This window comes from Miscanthus floridulus, chromosome 18, assembly GCF_019320115.1.
Source record: "Miscanthus floridulus cultivar M001 chromosome 18, ASM1932011v1, whole genome shotgun sequence".
NCBI lineage: Eukaryota > Viridiplantae > Streptophyta > Magnoliopsida > Poales > Poaceae > Miscanthus > Miscanthus floridulus.
In genome coordinates this window covers 49,345,981-49,368,786 of record NC_089597.1, presented here as the reverse complement: position 1 = coordinate 49,368,786, position 22,806 = coordinate 49,345,981, and the positions used below count along the sequence as shown (strand labels likewise).

Sequence of the window (22,806 nt, the reverse complement as noted above, 5' to 3'; positions counted from 1 at the left end):
AATATATTTAATTAAGGTTGACCAAGTCTGATTAGATTTAACAAAAATATGTAGCTCATTAATATTGGCATCAGCACAAATACACATGTTTTGCTACTTAGAGCATCTCCATGTTTTGATTTTTTTGTAAAAAGAAAAAAGTCTTCTCCAACGGTTTGATAAAAAGAGGCTCTTTAAAAATAAAACGTTGCCAAATATCTTCTTGAACTTGTAAGTTTTCGCAGTTGAGAGAAACTCCGTATCTGTTCCCCATACACAAGACGCGCTATAAGCCGAATACCACACGGAAGAGAGAGAGAGAGAGAGAGAGAGAGAGTGCAGCACTGCAGGGGTCTACTGAGGAACTGGAAGACGGGAAAATGGCGGAGGCGACGAATTCGAGCTTGGGCACGTAGGCGTTGCTCCTGCCATCGCCGCAGCGGTTGCTGGACTCTCACGCCGCCGCCGCCGCCGCCGCCGCCGGAGACCACTAGTTCTCCTGCGCGGCGGCTCCGCGGCTTCCGCCCTCTCCTTTACCTTCCTCCCGCTAGGGTTTTCTCCGATCCCCAATCACTGTAAGTCGCCGCGGCTTTCCTGGGTGTTTCCCTCTCAGGTCGTGCTCGCCTGAGTCGTAGGTTTGGTCTCCTTGTACGCAGATTTAGGAATCGTTGTCGCAACCAGTGTGGTTCTGTTTCCCAGCTAGGGTTACTACCTCGGTAGGCTAATTTTGGGGTGTGAAACATACAGGGAGTATTTTTTGGGAGACCTAGCTGCTACATCCAGCTTCTTACTGGCTTTGAACACACCATGCGGCGAGTTGGTCGAGCATATCGACGTTTCGGGGTTGTTTGGATCTTGAATTGATGCAAAGAAAGAAGTTTAAGTAGTTTTAAAGACTGACCACCTACGACAATGATTGCTTAGGTTAGGATTCGTCTTGGATATGAAAACCAGCTCTGAAACCGAGGGAATAGGTTTATGCAAATGGTACCTACTTATTGATCTGTTTTTTATCTAAACAACAATTCAGCTGAATGCTATCCTAATTGAAGTTGGTTGCTATTTTTAATCAGTGGAGCTCTCCCATTGCATGCCCTGAATGCTTTAGTTTATGAAGGGTGTTCATGTTATGTGTTGTAGACCAGAAATGTCATTGCAAACTTTGTATGGGGATTTGCACTATCTATGCTGTTTTATCCGCAAAAACCTGTAACTATAGTGGACCATGCGTGTTATCTAATATGAATTTACACACTATCAGATGCGTGAGGAACGTGCAAAACCTAGGTCGATATTTTCTTCGAAGTTCTAGCATGGATTGCCATGAGACTGTGGGGCTACATCTGTTTTCGCCTACTAAACCTGCTAATGGTTCAATAATATATTGCATATACTAAAGTAGTCCTCAAACATCATGCCATTGTATCTGTACCTCTACACCATTATTTGATGCTTAAAGGCAACTACATTTGCTTGTTCAACATGAATCACAGACTGCCCTGAATACTTCTTTTTTTCTTGCATTTTGTAATGACCGGCTATGATGACAGGCTAGTTCACAAATGGCTTCATCACAGCATGTTGAGATGGAGGCCGCGAAACTTCTACATAAACTTATTCAGGAGTCGAAGGATGAGCCTGCTAAACTAGCAACAAAACTTTACGTGGTATGCAGCTCAACCGATAATACAGAAGGGCATGAAAAGTCTAAAAACCTCTACCAACTTGCTTCTTATTTTATGTTTGATGTTGCAGATATGTCAGCATATGAAACTAAGTGGAAAGGAGCAGTCACTGCCATATCAAGTCATATCGAGGTGTGTGTTTATTTCTTCACTATTTTTAGAAACGAGAAAATGACTCAAAAATTGGTTTGCATTCTTCAGTTTCTCTGTACGGAGTTCTCTAAATGGCCTGGAATTGAACTTCTTCTTTTTGGTTTCTTTGATTTAATAGCCATACTATTCTTGTGTTGGAGTTGCAAAAAAGAAGAATGGGGGTGATAGATGTGCCCTAAAAAAGGAGAAAAGAAATATAAAAGAAAAGAAAATCTGTTAATTGCTAAAGCTACCTATCAGACAGGCAGAATGGTACAGAACTTAAAGGAGGGAACCTTTTATCGTATTTTACTGAAACAAGTTTTTTCCGGTGCTATAGGACTGACTAACCAGTGAATTTAGGAGACGAAAGTTGGAACTAACAGAAGGGACATAGGTCCTCGGGGCAACATGGGTCCTATAATGCAGCAAATCTGCTTTTTTCTATATATAAAAAACATAGCCACCCTAACCTCCAGGTTAGGGGGAAAAGAAGAAAAGGCTGCCACAGTGCACAAGGGGTTGATCCTTGTGGCTTGTGCAGATTTTTGGTGACGCTGAAGGGATTTGTATATTGGGAAGGGTTTTGGGAAATCAGTTGTCCTTATTGTTTCTTGCTTCTTTTGGGGTTTGAAAATTTATGGTTTGCAGAGGGAGTGATTCTTTAAGGTTTCCTTCTTTTGGGGTTCAGAAATTTGATGGCTTGCAGAGGGAGAGAATACTGGAGGTACCCTCATCCCACCACAATGAATATTGCCTTCCGCACTTGCACAGCCACAGCCAGGGGAAAAAATTGGCATGCTTAGTACCAAATGTTGTGACATGTGTTGGGAGGAACTTTATACTTCATGACACTGGAATTAGGTCCTCTATGTAGATGTAATATCTTAATTGGTGTCAGATGATTGCCACTGTCATGACCGGCGGTAAGGAACTGTATAGCGTGTAGGGAGTAGTGGTGCTATGGCCTATGGGAATGGACATGGAACTGAACTTTGGTGGCACGGTGATGACGTTGCAACAAAAGACAAGGCTCGGGGGTAAAAATTGTGGTTATAACTTCTTGATTGATTTCTTGGTTGACAATGAGTGGATGTATATATAGTCCTCTCTCCAACAAACTAACTCCAACCCTGAACGTAATCTTAATAGACTATCAGATTCTAATAAGAATTCTTTCTCCAATTCAATAATTTTAATTTGAACTCTAGTCTAACTTGATGCCGAAGTAGAATCATCAGGAACCTGAACCTGCGTGATGCTGGCGCCTTCAGTACTGCAATTCCCACATGACTTCTCCCCTCCCTTGGTAAACTGCAATCTATAGTGACAAATAATCTTGGTTATACTTTTTACATGAATGCTTTAAATGCCAAGTGAAAGGATGCTACATACTTCAGCAGGTTATATAGAGGTTTAACAATGTAGGTTGTTGCTTTTGCCTTTTCCTAATTTAAAATATTTCATACTGTCTGTAAAATCGGCAGGGCTATGGAGACAGTTGTGAACCAACATGGAATTGATATGGATGCATTGCGATCATCGCGAATTCCATTTGCTGGTGGTCCTCAGGCAGGGGATTCTAGTGGTGCTATGTCAAAGGACAAGGAGGTCATTGGTAACCAGTCTCCCATGGTTGGAAGTGATGCATCCCAAACTAGTGGACAAGCTGGACTGTGGCAGCTTCCATCAGGTAAGCAGATTTGAAAGAAGATTTCCAATAGTTTTGAAGATATAAATTTTACTTCCTGACACTTATTTTATGTCATCAGGTTCAACTGATATGACAAGGCATGGGGCATCTATTTCGGGTAGGGTACCTACAGGGTCAAATAGGGGAGATTTCTCAGCAGCTGATATTCATCAAGCCTCCATGTCACAAAAGAGCGGTAGATCCTCTGGCATTGAAAGCCCTGCAAGTCTGCAGATGGAGGACAGCAGATCTATGAATTCACACGATTCTTTGAAATCCGATGAGAAAACAAGTAAGAAAATCTCTTCCAAGAGAAAAAGGATGGATTCAAAAGGAGCTGGGGATTTGCATTCTGAAGACAACTCAAAGTCAGATGCTATGTCCACTGGACAGAATACCAGAAAGGGGAAACAGGTTGGTAAGGCTGGTAGACAAGGTCAACCTTCCATGGGAATTGAGCATGAGCAACCACATATACTGCAAGGTGGTACTGCTCAGGTGCCACTGATACATGGTGGTGCGCCTTTTCTCAGGACTTACCCAGAAGGTCCTTCTGGGAGGACAATGGACAAGACGAAACCATCAAATCCATTCTCAATGGCTCAAATTCCAAATTTTCCTGAAGGACTGGCTTCTAGTGGTGCCCCCATCGAGTTGCAAAAAAGTATACAGGGTGGAGCAAATTTATTTAATCCTAGTTTTGGTTGGAACCAAAACCCACAAGTTCCAACCTTGAAGAATTCTCAAGGTTCTATTCCCAATTTAGTGAGGTCTGGAGTTACTATCGAAGGTACTTATACTTAAACAAGATATAGTAGTCTAAGGTGAGATACAGGAGTGCAAATACTTATCTTCTTGATAATGAGCTTACTTTTATTGCAGGCAAAGTTAATGTAGGGGCACAAGGAGCTTTTAACTCTACCTCGGCACCACAAATGGAATTTCCCACAATTCCTCCTTACAACCCCTCTTCCTTTGGAGCTAGCTCACAGTTTCTGGACAAAGGCAAGGAGTTGGCTTCCAGCAGTACTGGCACTGAACTTCATTCCACGTCTAAAGTCGCATCTCAGCCTGGGATTCCTCATGTAAGGCCTTTGTTTTAATACTTAGAGATCCTATGTGCATGGACTTGCATATTATTTTTTGGATATCATTACTGTACCTTTTAGATAATATGCCGTCCACGTAAGTCAGGAGGGTTAGATATTCATTCTCATAAGGTTTGGAATTGAGATTACACGGAAATGCATTTGATACGTCATGTGTCTCGTATCTCTATGAGGATGCTTCAATTGGTTTCCTAGCAAGGTTCATCATCTGGCTGGTGTATCTTGCCTCCACCAGCCATCTTGAGAAGCTTTTTACTCATCTAACATCAACTCATCTGTTTATTTATAAAATGGTACCTTCAATAGCTAATGCAATCTTCGAGAGTTCTTATTTGAGGCAAATGTAACGTAACTTTCCAGGGAAGTCCCATGCAAGAAAGGCAAGGTATTATTAGGGTGCCACAGAGAGCCGAGGCATCTTTCCAGGAAGGCAGGTCATCTTCACTTCCGAGCAGAAGTACCAGGCCAAGTCCAATGTCTCACACTTCTTCCAACACACCATTTAAAGAACAACAGCTGAAGCAGCTCAGAGCACAGTGCTTAGTATTTCTTGCATTTAGGTCTGCTTTTCTTTTCGTATATCTTTTTCTTGTTGTAGTTTCACTGAGTATATCCAGGCTTCAGAGCATGGCATCCAAACTTCATTTTGTGGTACCCATGTAGGCTGCCTTTTCTTGTAGGAATAATTTGCGGCCCAGGAAGGTACATCTTGAAATTGCTTTGGGCAGAGGGCCTCCTGCAGAAAGTAAGAACTAAAAAAACACATTGTGATCTATGTGATTTTTGTTTTGTTATATCAATGATAGGTTTATACATGAAAATCAGGTGACAGTGCAGGTCAGAGGGGCAGCGAGGGCAGAGTGTCTGATGCTTTGGGAAAGGAAAATGGTAGCAGTCGGGAGAATTCTGGTGTCTTTTGTAGGCAAACTGATATCTCTAGACTTCCATCCACATCTGCAGGAAGTATTGCAGAGGTTGATTCCTTATTGAAGGACCCAGAAAATGCTACAAAAAAGATCAAGGTTGCTGAACAGGAGAAGTCATTGATGGAAGTAGAAAATATCCAGCAGGCTTCTGTTATGCAGGGAGCTTCAGCTAGTTCTGAAATGCGTTCCCAAGAAACTGCATCTCAAAATCCATCTGGGCCACAACAGTCATACTTTCAGGGAGATGCAAGAAGAATTGCCTCTGATATCCATAGGACTGATGCTGAAAATTTGAGCCGGAATTTAAGTTGGGGAGGCCAGGGATCTACTGCTTTGGGTGGTACTAGACAGCATCTGAATCAGGAAACTAAAGAATCACTTGCATCTTCAAAGTCACACCATATGCCTGGTGATGGTTTCAACTCCAATATACCAGGAATAGATCGGACTCCAGAGACAGCCGGAGCTGGTAATGATGTTGAAAATTGTAGCCACGTTGTGGATATTGTGCCTGAGCAGGCTGCTGATGAAGGAGATGAGGACCTCTCAGAGCATGAGGATTTATTGTCATCTCCTCCAAAGCACACAATGACAGAAAAATGGATCTTGGATTACCAGAAGAGAATTTACAATGAGAGACAAAAGAGGGCATCGGAGCAGCATAAATTACACAGCAGAATGTTAGCATCATATGAGAAGCTAAAGGTCTCTCTTTCCCTTCTCTTGAGGGCCTGAAATGAGAAAAATATCATTAGATATGTTTATATACGTGAATTTCTATTTAATGACAATGTTATTTTAACAATCAGAATTTTCCTTCTAGCTGTTATTTTTTCCCGTTATCAGAACAACTTGTTTATGTATGCTATACTGTTAGTGCATTTGTGTGTGTTTCTTTTTTACACCACTAGACTTACATCTTGTCGTTTGTTGCTGGCTATAAACCTAATTTTAGTTTCCTTCATCTTCAGGAGAGCGTTAATTCTTCTGAAGATCTTTCTGCAAAGACAAAGAGTGTCATTGAATTGAAAAAGCTTCAGCTTCTGCCACTTCAACGTCGTGTACGCAGGTTGGTTGTGGTTGGAGACCCCCCAATCAGTGTTATTCTTTTGTTAATCTGACTATATGTCTGTTTAACTATGTAATCCATGTTTTTTTTTCCTACTCTATCATGCAGTGAATTTTTGATGGACTTTTTCAAGCCTAATACAGTCAACTTAGAGCGCATAAAATCACTGAAGAAACATAGGCATGGCCGGCGGGCGAAACAGCTTGAAAAAATTGAACAGAAAATGAAGGAAGAAAGGCAAAAGAGAATTCGTGAGAGACAGAAGGAGTTCTTTGCTGATATAGAGGCTCACAGGTTGGATGACAATCTCTTTTGCTTTCATCATTTCATTGAACCATTTGAAGTCATCTCTACGCGATGTCTTTTGCAGAGAGAAACTCGAGGATAACTTCAAGGCTAAGAGAGAGCGCTTGAAGGGGTTCAATCGATATGCAAAAGAATTTCACAAAAGGAAAGAAAGAATTCATCGGGAGAAACTTGATAGGATCCAACGTGAGAAAATCAATCTGCTTAAGAACAATGATGTTGAGGGTTATCTTAGAATGGTCCAGGTGAGTCTTGTCTTGCTTTATTTTGAGTTACTGGTATTTTGATCTTAGCCCTTCATTTAATCTCGATTTATTTGATAGTCACCTCTGATAAACATGACTACATTGTAGGATGCAAAATCTGACCGTGTCAAGCAACTATTGCGTGAAACTGAGAAATATCTACAGAAACTTGGGAATAAATTACAGAATGCAAAGTCCACAGATGGCCGCTCATCTTTTGTTACTGATAAGAGTGACACTGCAAACGACATTGAAGATGAGAGCTACCAGCCACAGGTTACTTAGTTTTGTGGTGTATAGATTTCTGATTCCTTCATGTTTGATATTTACTCAAGTGCGATTTCCTCTTTGCAGCATTATCTGGAAAGTAATGAAAAGTACTATCAACTGGCACACAGGTACTTATGAATTGGACAAAAGACATCTTCCTTTGTTAATGGGAAGTACAAGCATGTGCTTAGTTTTATACTCCCCCCTTGTATTCTAATGATCATAATTTGCTAATTAAATTCTCAATCCTTTTCTAATTCTGACATGGTTCCTTACTTTTTTTTCTAGTGTGAAGGAAACTGTAAATGATCAGCCGTCTTATATTCAGGGTGGCAAATTGCGAGAGTAAGCTGCACTATTCATTACTCCCTCCGTCCTATAATACAGTGCATTCTATCATTCAAAATTTGTTCCTCAAATATAATGCATTCTAGAGGACAAAAACCAGTTTTGCATTAAATACTTTCCATTTATCAATCAATCACCATTAATCATGTTGATGATAGTGTCTAATTAGGAAATAAAATGAGGGTACATGCGTCTTTTATGTTCTCTCATAATTTTTTTCACACCGAGTTCTCTCTTAATATGTCTTAAAATTCTTAGAATGCACTATATTACATGGACAAATGGAGTATGCTACTATTTTGTTCCCTTAAATTTTTGCGTGTGATCAGATATTCTTGTTTTTTGCTGTTGCTGTCACGTATTTGATCATTTATACATTTTTTATTGGTTTGCTACTTGCTTGCTATTGTACAGGTACCAGATGAACGGTTTGCGTTGGCTGGTTTCGTTGTACAATAATAATTTGAATGGTATTTTAGCAGATGAGATGGGTCTTGGTAAAACAGTGCAAGTAAGACCTAGTGTAGTGTGTTCAACACTTATTTTCATCTGTTCTGTAGTTGTATTAAAATAATACATGAACCCTTCTTATTTGCCTTCCTACTTTGGCAGGTAATCTCTTTGTTATGCTACCTTATGGAAACAAAAAATGACCGTGGACCTTTTCTCGTGGTTGTACCATCATCTGTTCTTCCTGGATGGGAATCTGAACTCAGCTTCTGGGCACCTAGTATAAATAAAATTGCTTATGCTGGTCCTCCAGAAGAAAGGCGCAAGATGTTCAAGTAATTTTTTTTTTCAATTCATCTTGCACTAGTACATGCGGAGTTTTTATTCACTTCAGCTATTTTCTTTCAGAGAGATGATTGTTCATCAGAAGTTCAATGTTCTTTTGACAACATACGAGTACTTGATGAACAAGCATGATAGGCCAAAACTAAGCAAAATACAATGGCACTATATAATAATTGATGAAGGGCATCGTATTAAAAATGCTTCTTGTAAGCTTAATGCTGATTTGAAGCTTTATCAGAGCTCTCATCGGCTATTATTGACAGGAACGCCTCTTCAGGTTCTGAAGTTTGCATTTGTACTGTTATTCATTAATTCACTCTTTGCTTTTCAAGCAATTTCTGCACCAGCTGTTTTCTGATCTAAAATGGCCTCTACCCTCTTTATTAGTAATATACCACTCACCCTGATCCAAATGTAGGTTGTTTTGTCAGAAGTCAAACTTGTCTAACTTCGATAAAGTTTTTTGAAAGATACACAAACTGCTATAACATGAGATCTGTTTTATAAGTCCACCATGAAATATGTCATGACTCATGATAGTTCATTTGTTTGGTATTGTAGATGCTAATATATTTTTCCATAAGGTATAAACTTGGTCCAAGTTAGATAAGTTTGGTTTGTGACAAAACTAAAATGACCTATCTTTTGGAACAAACGTTGTACTGAACTACCATTTATGACCACCCTTTCTGTCTTTCTCTGCTAATTTGGCCTGCTTTTTCTGTGAAGAATAATCTTGAGGAGCTGTGGGCACTTTTGAATTTTCTGTTGCCCAATATATTTAATTCATCAGAGGACTTTTCTCAGTGGTTTAACAAACCATTTGAAAGTAATGGTGATAATTCACCTGATGAGGTACAACCTCAGTTTTATTTGTTTCCCTCAGTAGTGGACTGTTCTGTTCTGATGTTTGACTGCATATATTTTCTGTTTTAAGGCCTTACTTTCGGAGGAGGAAAACTTGCTGATCATAAATCGTCTTCACCAGGTTCTTCGGCCCTTTGTACTCCGAAGACTTAAGCATAAGGTCTTTGATTTCACAATCTTAATGCCTGTTTTGGGAAATAATCAAATAATTGCATATTGACGTTCCAGCAATCCACTGCATTCTCCATTAGCTTTGTTTGATCTACGTTCTCCATGATTGGTAGTTGAAAGTTGTCTACTTTTAGTTTGCTCCATGTGCCTTTATGAGTCTATCTAGTTTTGTTTAAGCTAAATTGATTTGTAATGTTTTCCATTTTGGTATATTGTTGCATGTGCAGCCAGGATTTTACAGCTTTGACCACTAATATATGTGAGAAGGCACATTTATTATGCTTTCTTTCACTATTTTTTTTTATCTCAGTTACTGACATTACCTTTGAAATTGTGCCTTTCCCACCACATTGACATTGGCTGGGTTGTGACTTGCACATGAACAATAGGAAAGAACTTACATTTGCAAACAGTGGGAGCGAGTGATTTCTGTTGTCTCAAGCGTATTTCTCGTCCTATAGTTAAATTCAAGCCAACCAAAATGTCTTCTATTCTCTTTTAGTTGTTTTTGAAACTTGATGCTGGTACTGAACAGTTGATATTCAACAAACCGAAAAGAAGTACTGCTTCCATCTCTTCCTATAGGTTGTATTAGAATTTAATTTGATAATTTTTGACTTACAATTAAGCAAATTATATGCATTCTGAGTTGAAAGTTATATCAATAGATTCACATTCCACAACCCAGTTAAACATATATTTCGTAGTAATTGATGATATATTGTAAAGAGTATGGTCAAAATGGACATGTAAAGGCTTCTACAAATCCTAATACGTTAAAATGAACTTATGGAAAGTAACTGAGGGGTAGTGCATTGGACAGATCTTTTAGTTAGCTTTTAGCAATTTGCTCATTAATTTGGATTATTGTTGCTGGGTTTCAACTCTAGCCTACCCCAACTTGTTTGGGACTTAAAGGCTTTGTTGTTGTTGTTGTTGTTGTTGTTGTTGTTGTATTCGGGTGTTTCTCATCTTTGTCTGTGCCCAGATAGTTATGCAAGTTTTGTTTTACTGACTTCAGGTCGAAAATCAGCTGCCTGAGAAAATTGAAAGACTTGTAAGATGTGAGGCATCTGCTTATCAGAAACTTCTCATGACAAGGGTGGAAGATAATCTTGGTGCGATTGGAGCCGTTAAGGTGTGTATCATCTTACTGTTCTGAGTCGTACTAGCTAGTATGTTTCATTGATCATTTCCTGAGTATTTCAAGGATTTGGTCTTTAAGATACTGTGTTATTGTCCTTTAGGTTCGCTCCGTGCACAACTCTGTCATGGAATTGAGGAACATATGCAACCATCCTTACCTGAGCCAGCTTCATGTTGAAGAGGTAGAATGTAAATCTTCCATTCTGCCTCACTATTGTTATTTTTGAATCCTTATGTTTGCCATCAACCATTTGGGTTCTCTTGTAGATTGAGGGCTATCTACCTAAACATTACCTGCCATCTGTTGTGAGGCTCTGTGGAAAACTTGAGATGTTGGACAGATTGCTGCCCAAACTCAAAGCGACTGGCCATAGGGTGAGTGAATATTATTTGGATTTAGTCTGACTTAGAATTTGATTGTTCCTTTTTTTTCTCTAGTTGCTAGTTGAACTTGAATGGTCTTCCCTCCCCTCCTGCTCCCCTCGTCTTTTTTCGTATCTTTGTTCCTTTTGTGGTGATTAGTTCTGGATCACTGATGGCAACTACAATCCTCCAGGTTCTACTTTTTTCTACAATGACAAGATTGCTTGATGTAATGGAGGATTACCTGGTTTGGAAAAAGTATAAATACCTTCGATTGGATGGGCACACTTCTGGCCAGGAAAGAGGAGCTCTTATCGATAAATTTAATGATCCTAATTCTCAAGCGTTTATTTTTCTTCTTAGGTATGTTACAACTGTATCGCAAGTTTTTTATCAAAAAGTGAGCTTAGCCAACTCACGAAGTACGATTGGGCCACTGATTTGATTAATATTTATTTAAACTTATTTATCTAATGACAAACAAATACTTATCTCTAACTGTTATCTACCTCTTTTTGGTAGTATACGAGCTGGAGGTGTTGGGGTCAATCTCCAAGCAGCCGATACAGTTATCATATTTGATACTGATTGGAATCCTCAGGTAGCTAAATATCTAGTTATAATGTTATATATATACTCTTATTACTCTTTTATAAGAGAACACAATGTGCTGCTCACTACTAATTGATTTTTATCCAGGTTGATCCTGCAAGCACAGGCTAGGGCCCACAGGATTGGTCAAAAGAAGGAGGTTCTTGTTTTACGTTTAGAAACGGTAATCATTTCTTGTGGTGTTAAGTTGAAAGTTTGTTTATCTACTCCCTCCTGTTCCAAATTGTAAGGCCTTTTAGCTATTACTATGTATCTAGGCGTAGCGTATATTTATGTTCATAGCTTTTTCTGTACCTAGAAAAGCCAAAACAACTTACAATTTGGAATGGAGGGAAGTAGTTAACAAATCAATTGAGCTTACCCAGTGGCTAGTGTTGAAAGCTACCACACAATGTGGGTGGTCTGGGGAAGGGAATTTCTAGGAAGCCTTTCCCTTGCTTTATTTTGCAAGTAGGCTGATTCATACCATTGTTTGTCTGTTTTGTTTCCTGACATCTAGGATGAATTTGAAATTTTATTTTTCATGTTTATTTAATTTTATATGTACCACATGCATCATTTTTCAAAAAATATTCAAAGCATTGTGACATGCTCAATTCATTAGCTGGGACACGGCTACATGGGACTCTTGGATGAAATCCACTCTCATATAAGAAACCACAGAAAATAATAATAGATGCACTTAGCTTAGGGGAGTGCAGAAAACCATGGATATTGGATACTAATAGTTCTCTTAATAAAGCAGCCATTGCTTGAAGGCACAACACAATTTGATGTTTCTCAATCGAAACGAACAATTTTTTTTTGGGTAAGCCAAACGAATAAAGTTGTGCCTTTGATACTAAAAAGTTCTTTGATAATGACTATACAAAACTTCATGAGGAGATTTTTCTGTATTATTTATCTGTTTGTGCCATAGCAGAAACTTTATGTGATTTTGTGATGACCTGAATATCTCAAGAATTTTTTCTTGGTTTAACCAAATTAATACCTTCTACTTGTTGAGATGAAGAATCTCTTGCCATTTGTTTTTGACTTTTAGCCTATTTTAATGAATATAAGGTCCGAACTGTTGAAGAGCAAGTCAGGGCTTCAGCAGAACACAAATTAGGTGTTGCTAATCAGAGTATAACGGCTGGTTTTTTTGACAATAACACAAGGTAAATCCTTCTATTGTCTCAAATAATTTAGCACCCATAGGTCCCATCCTCACCCTCCTAATTTATACAATGGGGTGCTATTTCAGTGCTGAAGATCGAAGAGAGTATCTTGAATCACTCTTACGTGAGTGTAAGAAGGAAGAAGCAGCTCCAGTGTTAGATGATGATGCTCTGAATGATATTCTAGTTCGGAGGTAAGATCCGGTTGTTTCGACATTATGAATGTTTGTATTTACATAACATTGCTTCGCTTTCTGTACTGCAGTGAAGCTGAGATTGACATATTTGAGTCTATTGACAAGCAAAGGAGAGAAGAAGAAATGGTATGCTGAATTTCTATAAGTTGCTTTCAGCTAAAGCTTCTACATATTTGCCATCTTGTAATATTGTTGTGTCCTTACAGGCAGCTTGGCAAAAGGTGGTTCAGGATGGTTCAACTAGTGGGCTAGACCCTGCGGTATTGCCTTCTCGTCTTGTAACTGATGATGATCTGCAAGCCCTTCTGCCATGCTATGAAACTTTACGAGCCATCATCAAATGTGAAAACAGTAAAGGTGAATGTGAGGAAGAAGGGTGAACTTGGGGGGCTTGATACACAGCATTATGGAAGGGGTAAACGAGCTCGTGAGGTCAGTTGCACACTGTCTCTTAATGTATCTTTCAATTGTTGTCTAATGAATTTCTTAGCTAATTCATGAATACCCATATAGGTTCGCTCTTATGAGGACCAATGGACTGAAGAAGAATTTGAAAAACTTTGTCAAGCTGATTCTCCTGAATCACTCCAACCTGGTGGCATGTCAAAGGATTTGGATATTCCTAATAAAGGCATTAAGGACTGAAATTATTGTGGAGAGTTCAAAAGAACCAGAACAAATGAGGATGGAGGCATCCCCAACTGTTGGGGACTCCCCACCAGCCAAACGGCGGAGAGGTAGACCTAAAAGGTCAGATGTTTTCTTCTCTCCTACTGCAGGTCTGACTGATGCTGTCAAACAAGACACAGGAGCCACACAGGATGGTAGTTCGGCCACACCAGCAAGTACCATCCATTCTGATGCACCGGCTACTCCAATCCATTCTGCTGCTTCAGATGTTAATATACATTCTATTTCACCAGCTGATATCAAGAAACAAGAGTTCAGTACTGATACTAAGCCTTCCAGTTCTGTCTCTGTTTTGGAAGGATCCGTGGCGAATGAAATTGGTACACCATTACAGAGTGTTCATAATGTAGCAGCTCCTGCACCACCGCATCAATCAGCTAGGGGCAGAAAATCCCAAGCAGGAGAAACACCTCGCAGGCGAGGCCGAAAACCAAAATCTCTATCTTCATCTGGTGTAGATGATGTTAGTCTTAACACAACTGTTTCAACTGGTAGTGGGGTAGCAGACACTAGTTATGTTTCTTCATATTCTCATGTGAATATGCCCTCATCACAAGGCACTGCTGTGGCACTGGCAGGAATCCAGAAGGATTTGGTCACAGTTAAATTGGATACATTGTTGCCAGATAGTGGTAAGGGTATTTCTCCTGTTAATGAAGAAGATAAAGGTGCTACTGTTACAACACCTGTGGCAAAAGATATCTGTGCTGAAACTGTGACAACATCAGACAATTCTATCGCCCTGACACCGAATACTCTTAAGGAAAACATTGGATTAGTTCAAGTAGCACCTGCACCTACTATGTCTATGCCTGTGGCTTCAGAAGAATTATTGAAAACAGCACATGTTGTGGTGGCAGATAAGCCTGTTGAGAAGCAAACTGCTTCACGTCGCCGCAGAAAGAAAACATCTAGTAGCGAGGATACTGGAGTCAGCACTAGACAAAGATCAGCTATGAAAAGATCTTATTACAGCACTTATGCTGCCATTGATGAAGTTGGTTCTGCCATGACCCCAAATGAGAAATCAGGAATAGCAAAGGAAAGAGATGTCAGTTCAATTCAAGATACTTCCAATCAGCTGCCAAATATTAACTCTACCATTGTATGAGAGGTCTGGATATGATTCTCAACCAAACACACCTATAGCTGTCCCCATCAATGAAGCTACTGTTCCTAGTGGTTTTGATACCCACACTACTCATTCTAAGATAACTATTTCCACATCTGCCAATCCTGCCGACCATGATAAACCGGTTGATTTGCACCTTAATGCGCCCGTTTCTGTTGATTCCCAAAATCGAGAACAACTCAAGATAGGGAAGGACCATTTGGCAGCGAGTTCTGGAATCTTTGCTACTCACTTACAAACAGTTACTGCAAATCCTACTAGTGATAATAAACCAGGAACTGCCCAGTTTGAACCATCTGGTAATGATGCCACTGCACCGACTTCTTCTGAGGTTGACAGTGCTGCTCCAAATAAGGCACCAAGCAGGAGGAGGAAAGGGTCAACTCGGGAACCACGCACCAGAAGTAATTCTGCAACAGCTGCAAGTGAACGTCGTGCCCGACTTACTGGATCGAAGCAGACAGAGGACATAAAGAAGTTAGAGATGTCTGCAACGCCGACTACGACAGTGTCTGTTTCATCGGTAGAGCAACAGGGAGCTGCCTCTTTAAGAGCTGAGATTACCAATGCTTCTGTTTGTGAAGAACAGAAGAATCCTGGGAGTCACGTGTCTTCTGACATTTCAATTCCTGTGGGGAGTCATGTGCTGGGCGCAATAAGTACTGAAGAAACAACTGCCACTATGATAACTCATACTCCTGCAGTGGCTAAATCAGAAGAAAGCAAACTTCCTGGAGGCGATCATCAAGGTACAATTTATTACACTCAGATCGCTGTTCTTGGTCCAGATGAGAAGAGTGGCATAATCTTTGCTATTATTTTTCATGGTAACAGTAACAGTGGCTGACATTACTTGTACGTGTCTTTGTTTTCCTTTTTCCTAGGTATTCAGTTTGATAGTTCAGTACCACAGACGAAGATGGTATCAGCTGTGGAACCAGCACCTGCAAATGATGAACACATGCAAGGTACACTTTCTCACACACATGTGCCCGCTCACAAGCAGTTTTTCGTCCAGACGAGCTGTTTGCTGTGATTTGTACTGATCAACAGTAGTAATTGTTGATGTTTCTTATGCATGGTTTTGCTGCTTTTGTTTTCAGGTACTGAAATTAATAATTCGGAACAGACAAAAATAGTTTCTGCTGCTGAACCAGCACCTGCAAATGATGAACACATGCAAGGTACTCCCCGTCACACACACATCCTCGCACATGACACGGTTCATTGTTGATGTTTTTTATGCATGGTTTTGCTGCTTTTGTTTTCAGGTACTGAAGTTAAGAATTCAGAACAGACAAAAATAGTTTCTGCTGCTGAACCAGCACCTGCAAATGATGAATACATGCAAGGTACTCGTCGCACACTCATCCTTGCACATGGCACGGTTCATGGCCCAGATTAAGAGTAGAACATTATTGCTGTTAATTTTTCGACGGTCATTAGCACCAATTGCTGACATTATGCATATCTTTGCTCTTCTTTTCAGCTATAGAGGTTGGTAGTTCAGAGCAACCAACAAGCATGGTTTCAGCTGTGGAGTCAGCACCTTCAAATGATGAAGAACACACAACGCATGAAGTGTATCTTGAGACTGCTGCTGATAATATGCTTACTTCTAGTGCAGCAACAGATGTATTGCGGGATACAGTTGAGCATGCTGCTTGCCAGTCCGATGCAGCATGTACAGATGGAACCGCAAGGCAGTCTGAAGCATCGCAACCTGATAGCAAAGCCTCTCATGATGCCTCGTATAAAGACACTACTACTACTGGCTCCACAAAAGATGATAGCAAAGCCTCTCGTGATGCCTCGTACATCTTGCCCAGTGAAGGCACTGCTGTTGATGTTACTGGTTCTAAGCAAGATGATGTGAACATTGTTGGCACACAAACTGATGATGCTTCCAGGGGTTCTTCTAGTCATTTTCAAGCTACTTTACAATCAACTGAGTCAGATTGGCCTCCAGGTCAAGAGGAGAATTTGGAGAGTAGGAAGGAGCAGGTGAAACTGGAAGAAGCTTTGGATAACAGTTCTGGTGGCAATCAAACTCACAGTTTGGGCGATGAACCTTCTCATGATACATCATTAGCAAGAAATTCTCCTTCGGAATACTCGAATGAGCGTTGTTCTGCTCAAGTAATTGATGAAACATTCAAAAGTAAAGAAAATATTGTTGAAGTCCATTCTGCCATGAATATTGATGGCCCTGATGTAGCTCCGGATGCATTGTACGCCCAATCTAAGGAGGCCAGCATAACAGATATTGGTGTACCTACCGATGTTGATAAATTTGAAGGTAAAGGGACTAGTGTTGAGGTTCGTGCTGACATGACTACTGATGGGCCTGAGGATGCTCAGGATGCTTCGTCCACCCAATCTGATAAAGAGGCCATCATGATAGAATTTGGTGTGTCTACCGATGGTAGTCCCACAGTTTGCAAAGCACACAATGATCTCGAGGGTCATGTATCCTGTGAAGATAGGACTGGTGGTGATGACCCAATCCATACCAATGCAAATTATGGTTCTAATAATAAAAGTGAGGACACCATTGTTAATCCGATGGAAGAAAGCACCGTTATTGTATCGGAGAATTCTGATTTGAATAAGCAAAGCCACACATTACATACTGGAAATGATCCTCCTGCAAGTACCCTGTTGATAGTTGAGTCTAACAAAGTTACTTGTGATGCTGAAATTGTTTGTGCTAGCAGATTAGAATCTTCTTCTATTGAGGCTGAAACAGTGGGTATCCAAGATTCAGCTGTTACTGATTTTGAGGGAACAAAAGGAACTGGGGATTTGGGTCACAAAACTGACAGTCCACTGCGTGATGATGTTCATGATACACCATGTTCCAAGATAGGTGTTGTGTGTGAGAAAGAACCTACTGAAGATCTTACTGCCAGTAGCCATTCAGAAGCACCTAATTTACTTGCTGCTGTGGAACAAACTCGAGAAACTACTGTTGCAAACCAAGAGGAAATCATAGATGCAGTAGTGTTTATGGATGCCTGCAAGGCAGAACCTGATGGTGATTGTACTGTTGCTAAAGGAGCTGAACAGACTGTAGAAATCGTTCATTCTGTTGAAAAGCAATCTGCTGTATTAGAGCATGTTGAGACACAGACAAAACAAACTACGATTTGTGGTTCTACGCTAAATGAATCCCCTCAGGCTGCAGGGTTGGAAGAGGACTGCTCTGTACTGAAGCATGGTGGTCCTACTGCCTCATCTGAGCTTCTTGCTGTAGCACCCATTCCAATCGGTGAAACTTCTGTTATTCAAGCCGAACCAGAGGCAACAAACTCAGATGGATACTGCACAACAGAGGTTGGCAGTGCTTTATCTGAAACTGTCATGGGATTGGAGCCAAATAAAGAAACTGCTGTTCCAATGCAAGAGGATATTGGAGAAGCTAATGATACTTCTAATAATTGCGAAGCACGCAATAATTTGGGGATTCATGCATTTGGTGAAGTGTCGATGGAAATGCAGTCATCAGAGTTCAAAGAAGTATCTTGTATTCAGTCTGGTGCAGCAAATTTGAGCACACAGACTCCTGCACTGCCTGATGAAACAGGACAAACCAATATGGCTTCGACTGCAGAGCTAGTACCTACAAATGATGATGAATACATGCAAGGTATTTTTATCACATGCATAAGCCACCGCTCTTGTGAGGAGAGCAGTACTCCCTGTGCAGTTATTTTCAATGTCAATAGTAACAATGGCTTACATTTGTGTATGCTTTTTCTCCTTTTATTTTCAGGCACTGAAGTTAATTCAGAGCAACAAATAAAGATGGTTTCACCTGCTGAATCAGCACCTGCTAATGATGAACATGTGCAAGGTACTGATTTTAAGTTTCTAACCCATTTGTGCCCACACACACCCGAACTACAGTTCTTGTCTTAGAATAGTATGTCCTTGACTGTTTTTTTTTAAGGTCAATAGTAACTGCTACCGGCATTTCTTATCATTCTTTGTCCCCTTTCTTTCAGACATCACAATTCTAAGTTCAGAACAGCAAACGAGGATGGTTTCAGCTGCAGAGAATGACACATTATGTGTCCAGGAGACTGCAATTGTTGATCTTGGGGGAACAAGAGGAACAGTTGATCTGAATGACATACGTACCCAGGTTCGTGCATTACCTGGAAGTGATGTGCTAGGTAATCCCCACTCCCTCTCATCAGCACAATGTGTATATTTTCCATCGTTTAATACGTATATATGGGCCTAGGCACTCATGTGCAGCTGTCTTATTCAGGTGTGGAGGCACATAATTCAGAACAAAAAAAAGCATCCTCACCAGGTCTGCACACTGTTTAAAACTTGAATTAGTTTATATTCACATAACATTTACACATGCCTTTGCTGTTTCTTTTCTCCCCAGGTGATGAAATTAACAGTTCAAAACAACAAGCAAAAATCGAAACGATTGCAGAGATTGAAACAGTGGGTGTCAAGGAGAATGCCATTGCTGATCATGAGGAAACAGGTGACCAGAGTGGCATAAGTATGCTTGCTCCTTTATTAGCTGAATCTGGAGAAAAGGGATCACATGGAATTGAATTGCGTGGTAAGCACTTCTCCCCTCACTATATATATCAAGCTCTCGTTTTCTATGTTGGTCTATGTTGGTACTCGATATCTAGGTACTCATGCGCATCTGGCATTTCAGGTATTGAGATTGAGGCTAATAATTCGGAACAAGCAAAGATGGTTTCAGCTGTAGAAGCAGCCTCTACACCAGGTTTGTGCATTATTTGAATTTCTGAAGAAGTTACTATTCAATTAGGATTTTATCTAATCTCTGTACAGACGATCTAGGGCGTCACACACATGAAGTGCATGTAACTGGTGATGGTGCTATATTATCTAGTGGGGAACAGGACACATTGCAAGATAACATAAGCAGTGGTGCTGATGTGGACTTAACAACCAGCGAAAGGAAAACAGACTCTGAAGGTATCAAGGATCCTTCTATTGGGATTAACGTAGAGGAGATCCAAGGCCCTTATGATACCTCGAACAAGGACCATTTTACTGATCCTCCTGCAACTACCCCGGTGATAGCTGAATCTGATAAAGATACCTGTGATGCGGAAGTTGTTTGTGCTGGCAAGTTAGAATCTTCTGGTGCTGATGCTGTTGGAATGATTGTTGTCCAGGAGGCTCCTGCTGTTGCTGATCACGATAGAGCACGAGGGATAGGTGAATGTCGTTTCCCCCCATTGTTTAATGTTGATACTGACCATCTGTCTCAGTTACTCACTTTGCATATGGTTTTTCAGGTGTTGAGGCTCATGGTTCAGAACAAATAGAGATGGCTTCAGTTGCAGAAGCAGCATCTAGCCTGGCTTTAGTAGGATATTCTTCTTCAGAAGACTCAATGGTGGATGCTGTTCCCCGAGTAGCTGATGGTGATTTTGCGGATAGTAAAGGAGCTGGTGTTGATCGCCAAGAAACTATGCCGACTCAAACCACCTCTACCCTCCCAGAGAATATGGATTGGCAGAATGATTCTTCTGCAACTGCTGCGGTGGCGGTTGAACCGATGTTTGCTTCCACATCTGAGCACGTTGCAGAACCCAAGCCAATTGATGAAACTTTTGTTATGCAAGTGGAACTGGCAACCAGTACAGGGGATGAATGTGCAGCAGAGGGTGACAATGTTGTTTCATCTGAAACTGTTGTGGAATCGAAGCCTGTTCAAGAGATTGCTTTTTCTAGTCAAGGGGGTAGCATAGAAGCTAATGATACTTCTACCATCAGCGAAGTAAACAATACTGAGTCTCGTGCATCTGGTGAAGTATGCAAAGATGCTCAGTCTCATGGTGGTGAATCTTGCACTGAACTGCAATTGGCACCTTCCTCTGGTGAGGAGGCCATGATATTGTGTAGTGAGCTGCCCAGCCAGGAGGTGAAGGAGGCTCCAAGCAGTGACCCTTTGGGTTATAATGAAAATGTGAAAACGGAAAATGAAGCTTCTGCTCAAGGACCAGTAAATGAGGAATCTGCTCCTCGTGCTGAAAATGCAAAGATTGATGAAGCTGACACAGAACAGCAACTGCCTCCTGGGCAGCAGGTGAAGGAGGCTCCAAGCAGTGACCCTTTGGGGAATAATGAACATGTGAAAACGGAAAATGAAGCTTCTGCTCAAGGACCAGTAACTGAGGAATCTGCTGCTCGTGCTGAAAATGCAAAGATTGATGAAGCTGACACAGAACAGCAACTGCCTCCATCTGCTGAGGCCATGGTAGACATATCTAGCGAGCTACTCAGCCAAGACGAAAAGGTGGCTCCAAGCACTGGCCCTTTAGGAAATGATGAAGATGCACAGATGGAAGAGGCTGCCTGCTGCACAGAGAGAGCTAAGCACTGAAGTTGCTCATGGTAGTGAAAATGCGAAACTTGGTGAAGCTGGCACGGAGCTGCAGTTGCCACCACCTTCATCTGTTGAGGCACTGGTAGACATATCTAGGGAGCAACACAGCCAAGAGGTGCAGGAGGTTGCAAGCTCTGGGCCTTCAGGAACTGATGAAAATGCTGAGATGGAACGGCTAAGCACCGAACATTCACCTGGTGGTGAAACCTCAAAACTTGTTGGAGCTGATCCGGGAATGCAATCAGCCACCATCTGATGAGGCTGTGGTAGATATATCTAATGAGCCACCCAGCTGCCAAGAGGTAAAGGAGGCCCCGATCAGTGACACTATGGGAAATGATGAAAATTCAGACACCGAGAAGACTGCTGCTGCCTTGCAGGGACGGCTAAACACTGAGCTTGCTCCTAGTGGCGAAAATACAGAATCTAATGAAGCTGACACTGGAAAACAAGAGACACCCGTGTCTGCTGAGGCTATGGTAGAATCATCCAGCGAGCCTCCCAGCGATGAGGCAAAGGAAGCTCCAATCACTGACCTGTCTGGGGATGATGAAAAAGCAAAGTCAGCAAGGGCTGCTGTTGTTGCGGAACTTTTTGGAGATGCAACAGAAGGTGGTTCGGATCAGCCATTGCCGTCTCCAAGAGAACAAGGCAAGGAAGCAGAGGCCGATGGAGGCTTATAGAGTAAATTATGCAAATATTGTATTAAGAGCTACTATAATCTGTGTAAGTAAGAAATGATATTCGTGCTTTAGTTGTAACTGTTGGAAGCTTTTACTCAGAATCAAAAGCAACGTGCTGAGATTACAGCGGCAGTGGCCCACGGCAGTTTACTAGTACTGTTTTGTGCTAATAATGTTCCAGCTGAGTTTTGTTGAGACAGACAATTGATCTGTCTCGTCTTGCATCGAAGTTAGCAGATTTGAAGCGGCATTGCAGTAGTGTAAATTATATGTTTGGTTTGCGTCATGAGTTGAACCGATATGTTACCAACCCAACCTTCAGTCTTCCCTGCTAGCGTAATTTATCTTGACGGACTGGCCGATTCGTTGGACGACGCGGCTCCACCTCATGACGAAACCAACTGATTTCTGGAATCTAGATGGCTGATTTTTGGATGGAGCGGTGCCGCAATTACAGTGCTTCACATGTCATGATCAACCATCTATTTTAGTTTTGAAAATGAATGTTTTAAACTGAACTGGTCAAGTGTGTTTACATAAAGGTGCGGACTAATAACTAAGCAATTCTACCAAGTTCAACGGTCCCGCGTAGTGTTGAATCTTTTCAGTCCTGCTTGTTTCTTCATTTGAATTTTCTCTGTCGGCGTGCCTATAATACTTACCTCACATAGAATACTGAAACTGTAGTTCGCTTTATGATTGGGTGCCTTACAAAGCATCAAGCATGCATGCTCCACCATCTCAATGCAGCTGTAATTCTATTTTTGAAAGGTACGTCTCATGTTGAACTATTTCCAGGAACGTGTATTTGAATTGTCTCAATTTGACGGT

At 41.0% G+C, this 22,806-nt stretch overlaps 1 protein-coding gene across 1 annotated transcript; it reads left to right on the top strand.

Annotated features, from left to right (window-relative positions):
* The first annotated feature begins 530 nt into the window (after positions 1 to 530).
* On the top strand, positions 531 to 22,179 carry LOC136522487 (chromatin structure-remodeling complex protein SYD-like). The gene is given in 47 exon segments (XM_066516300.1): positions 531 to 554; positions 1,530 to 1,646; positions 1,735 to 1,796; positions 3,284 to 3,489; positions 3,569 to 4,279; positions 4,372 to 4,574; positions 4,959 to 5,158; positions 5,279 to 5,343; positions 5,424 to 6,229; positions 6,496 to 6,593; positions 6,702 to 6,887; positions 6,964 to 7,144; positions 7,253 to 7,420; positions 7,499 to 7,542; positions 7,703 to 7,759; positions 8,177 to 8,273; positions 8,375 to 8,547; positions 8,621 to 8,834; positions 9,287 to 9,412; positions 9,495 to 9,584; positions 10,617 to 10,733; positions 10,843 to 10,923; positions 11,009 to 11,116; positions 11,298 to 11,467; positions 11,627 to 11,728; positions 11,804 to 11,879; positions 12,779 to 12,876; positions 12,963 to 13,070; positions 13,142 to 13,199; positions 13,280 to 13,369; positions 13,371 to 13,505; positions 13,587 to 13,712; positions 13,714 to 14,862; positions 14,864 to 15,644; positions 15,780 to 15,863; positions 15,999 to 16,079; positions 16,167 to 16,247; positions 16,385 to 18,544; positions 18,671 to 18,751; positions 18,903 to 19,073; positions 19,172 to 19,216; positions 19,298 to 19,483; positions 19,586 to 19,657; positions 19,726 to 20,118; positions 20,199 to 21,262; positions 21,264 to 21,533; positions 21,535 to 22,179. Coding segments are annotated over 46 exon segments (12,120 nt in total). The 5' UTR covers positions 531 to 554; positions 1,530 to 1,541; the 3' UTR covers positions 21,976 to 22,179.
* Positions 22,180 to 22,806: the final 627 nt, after the last annotated feature.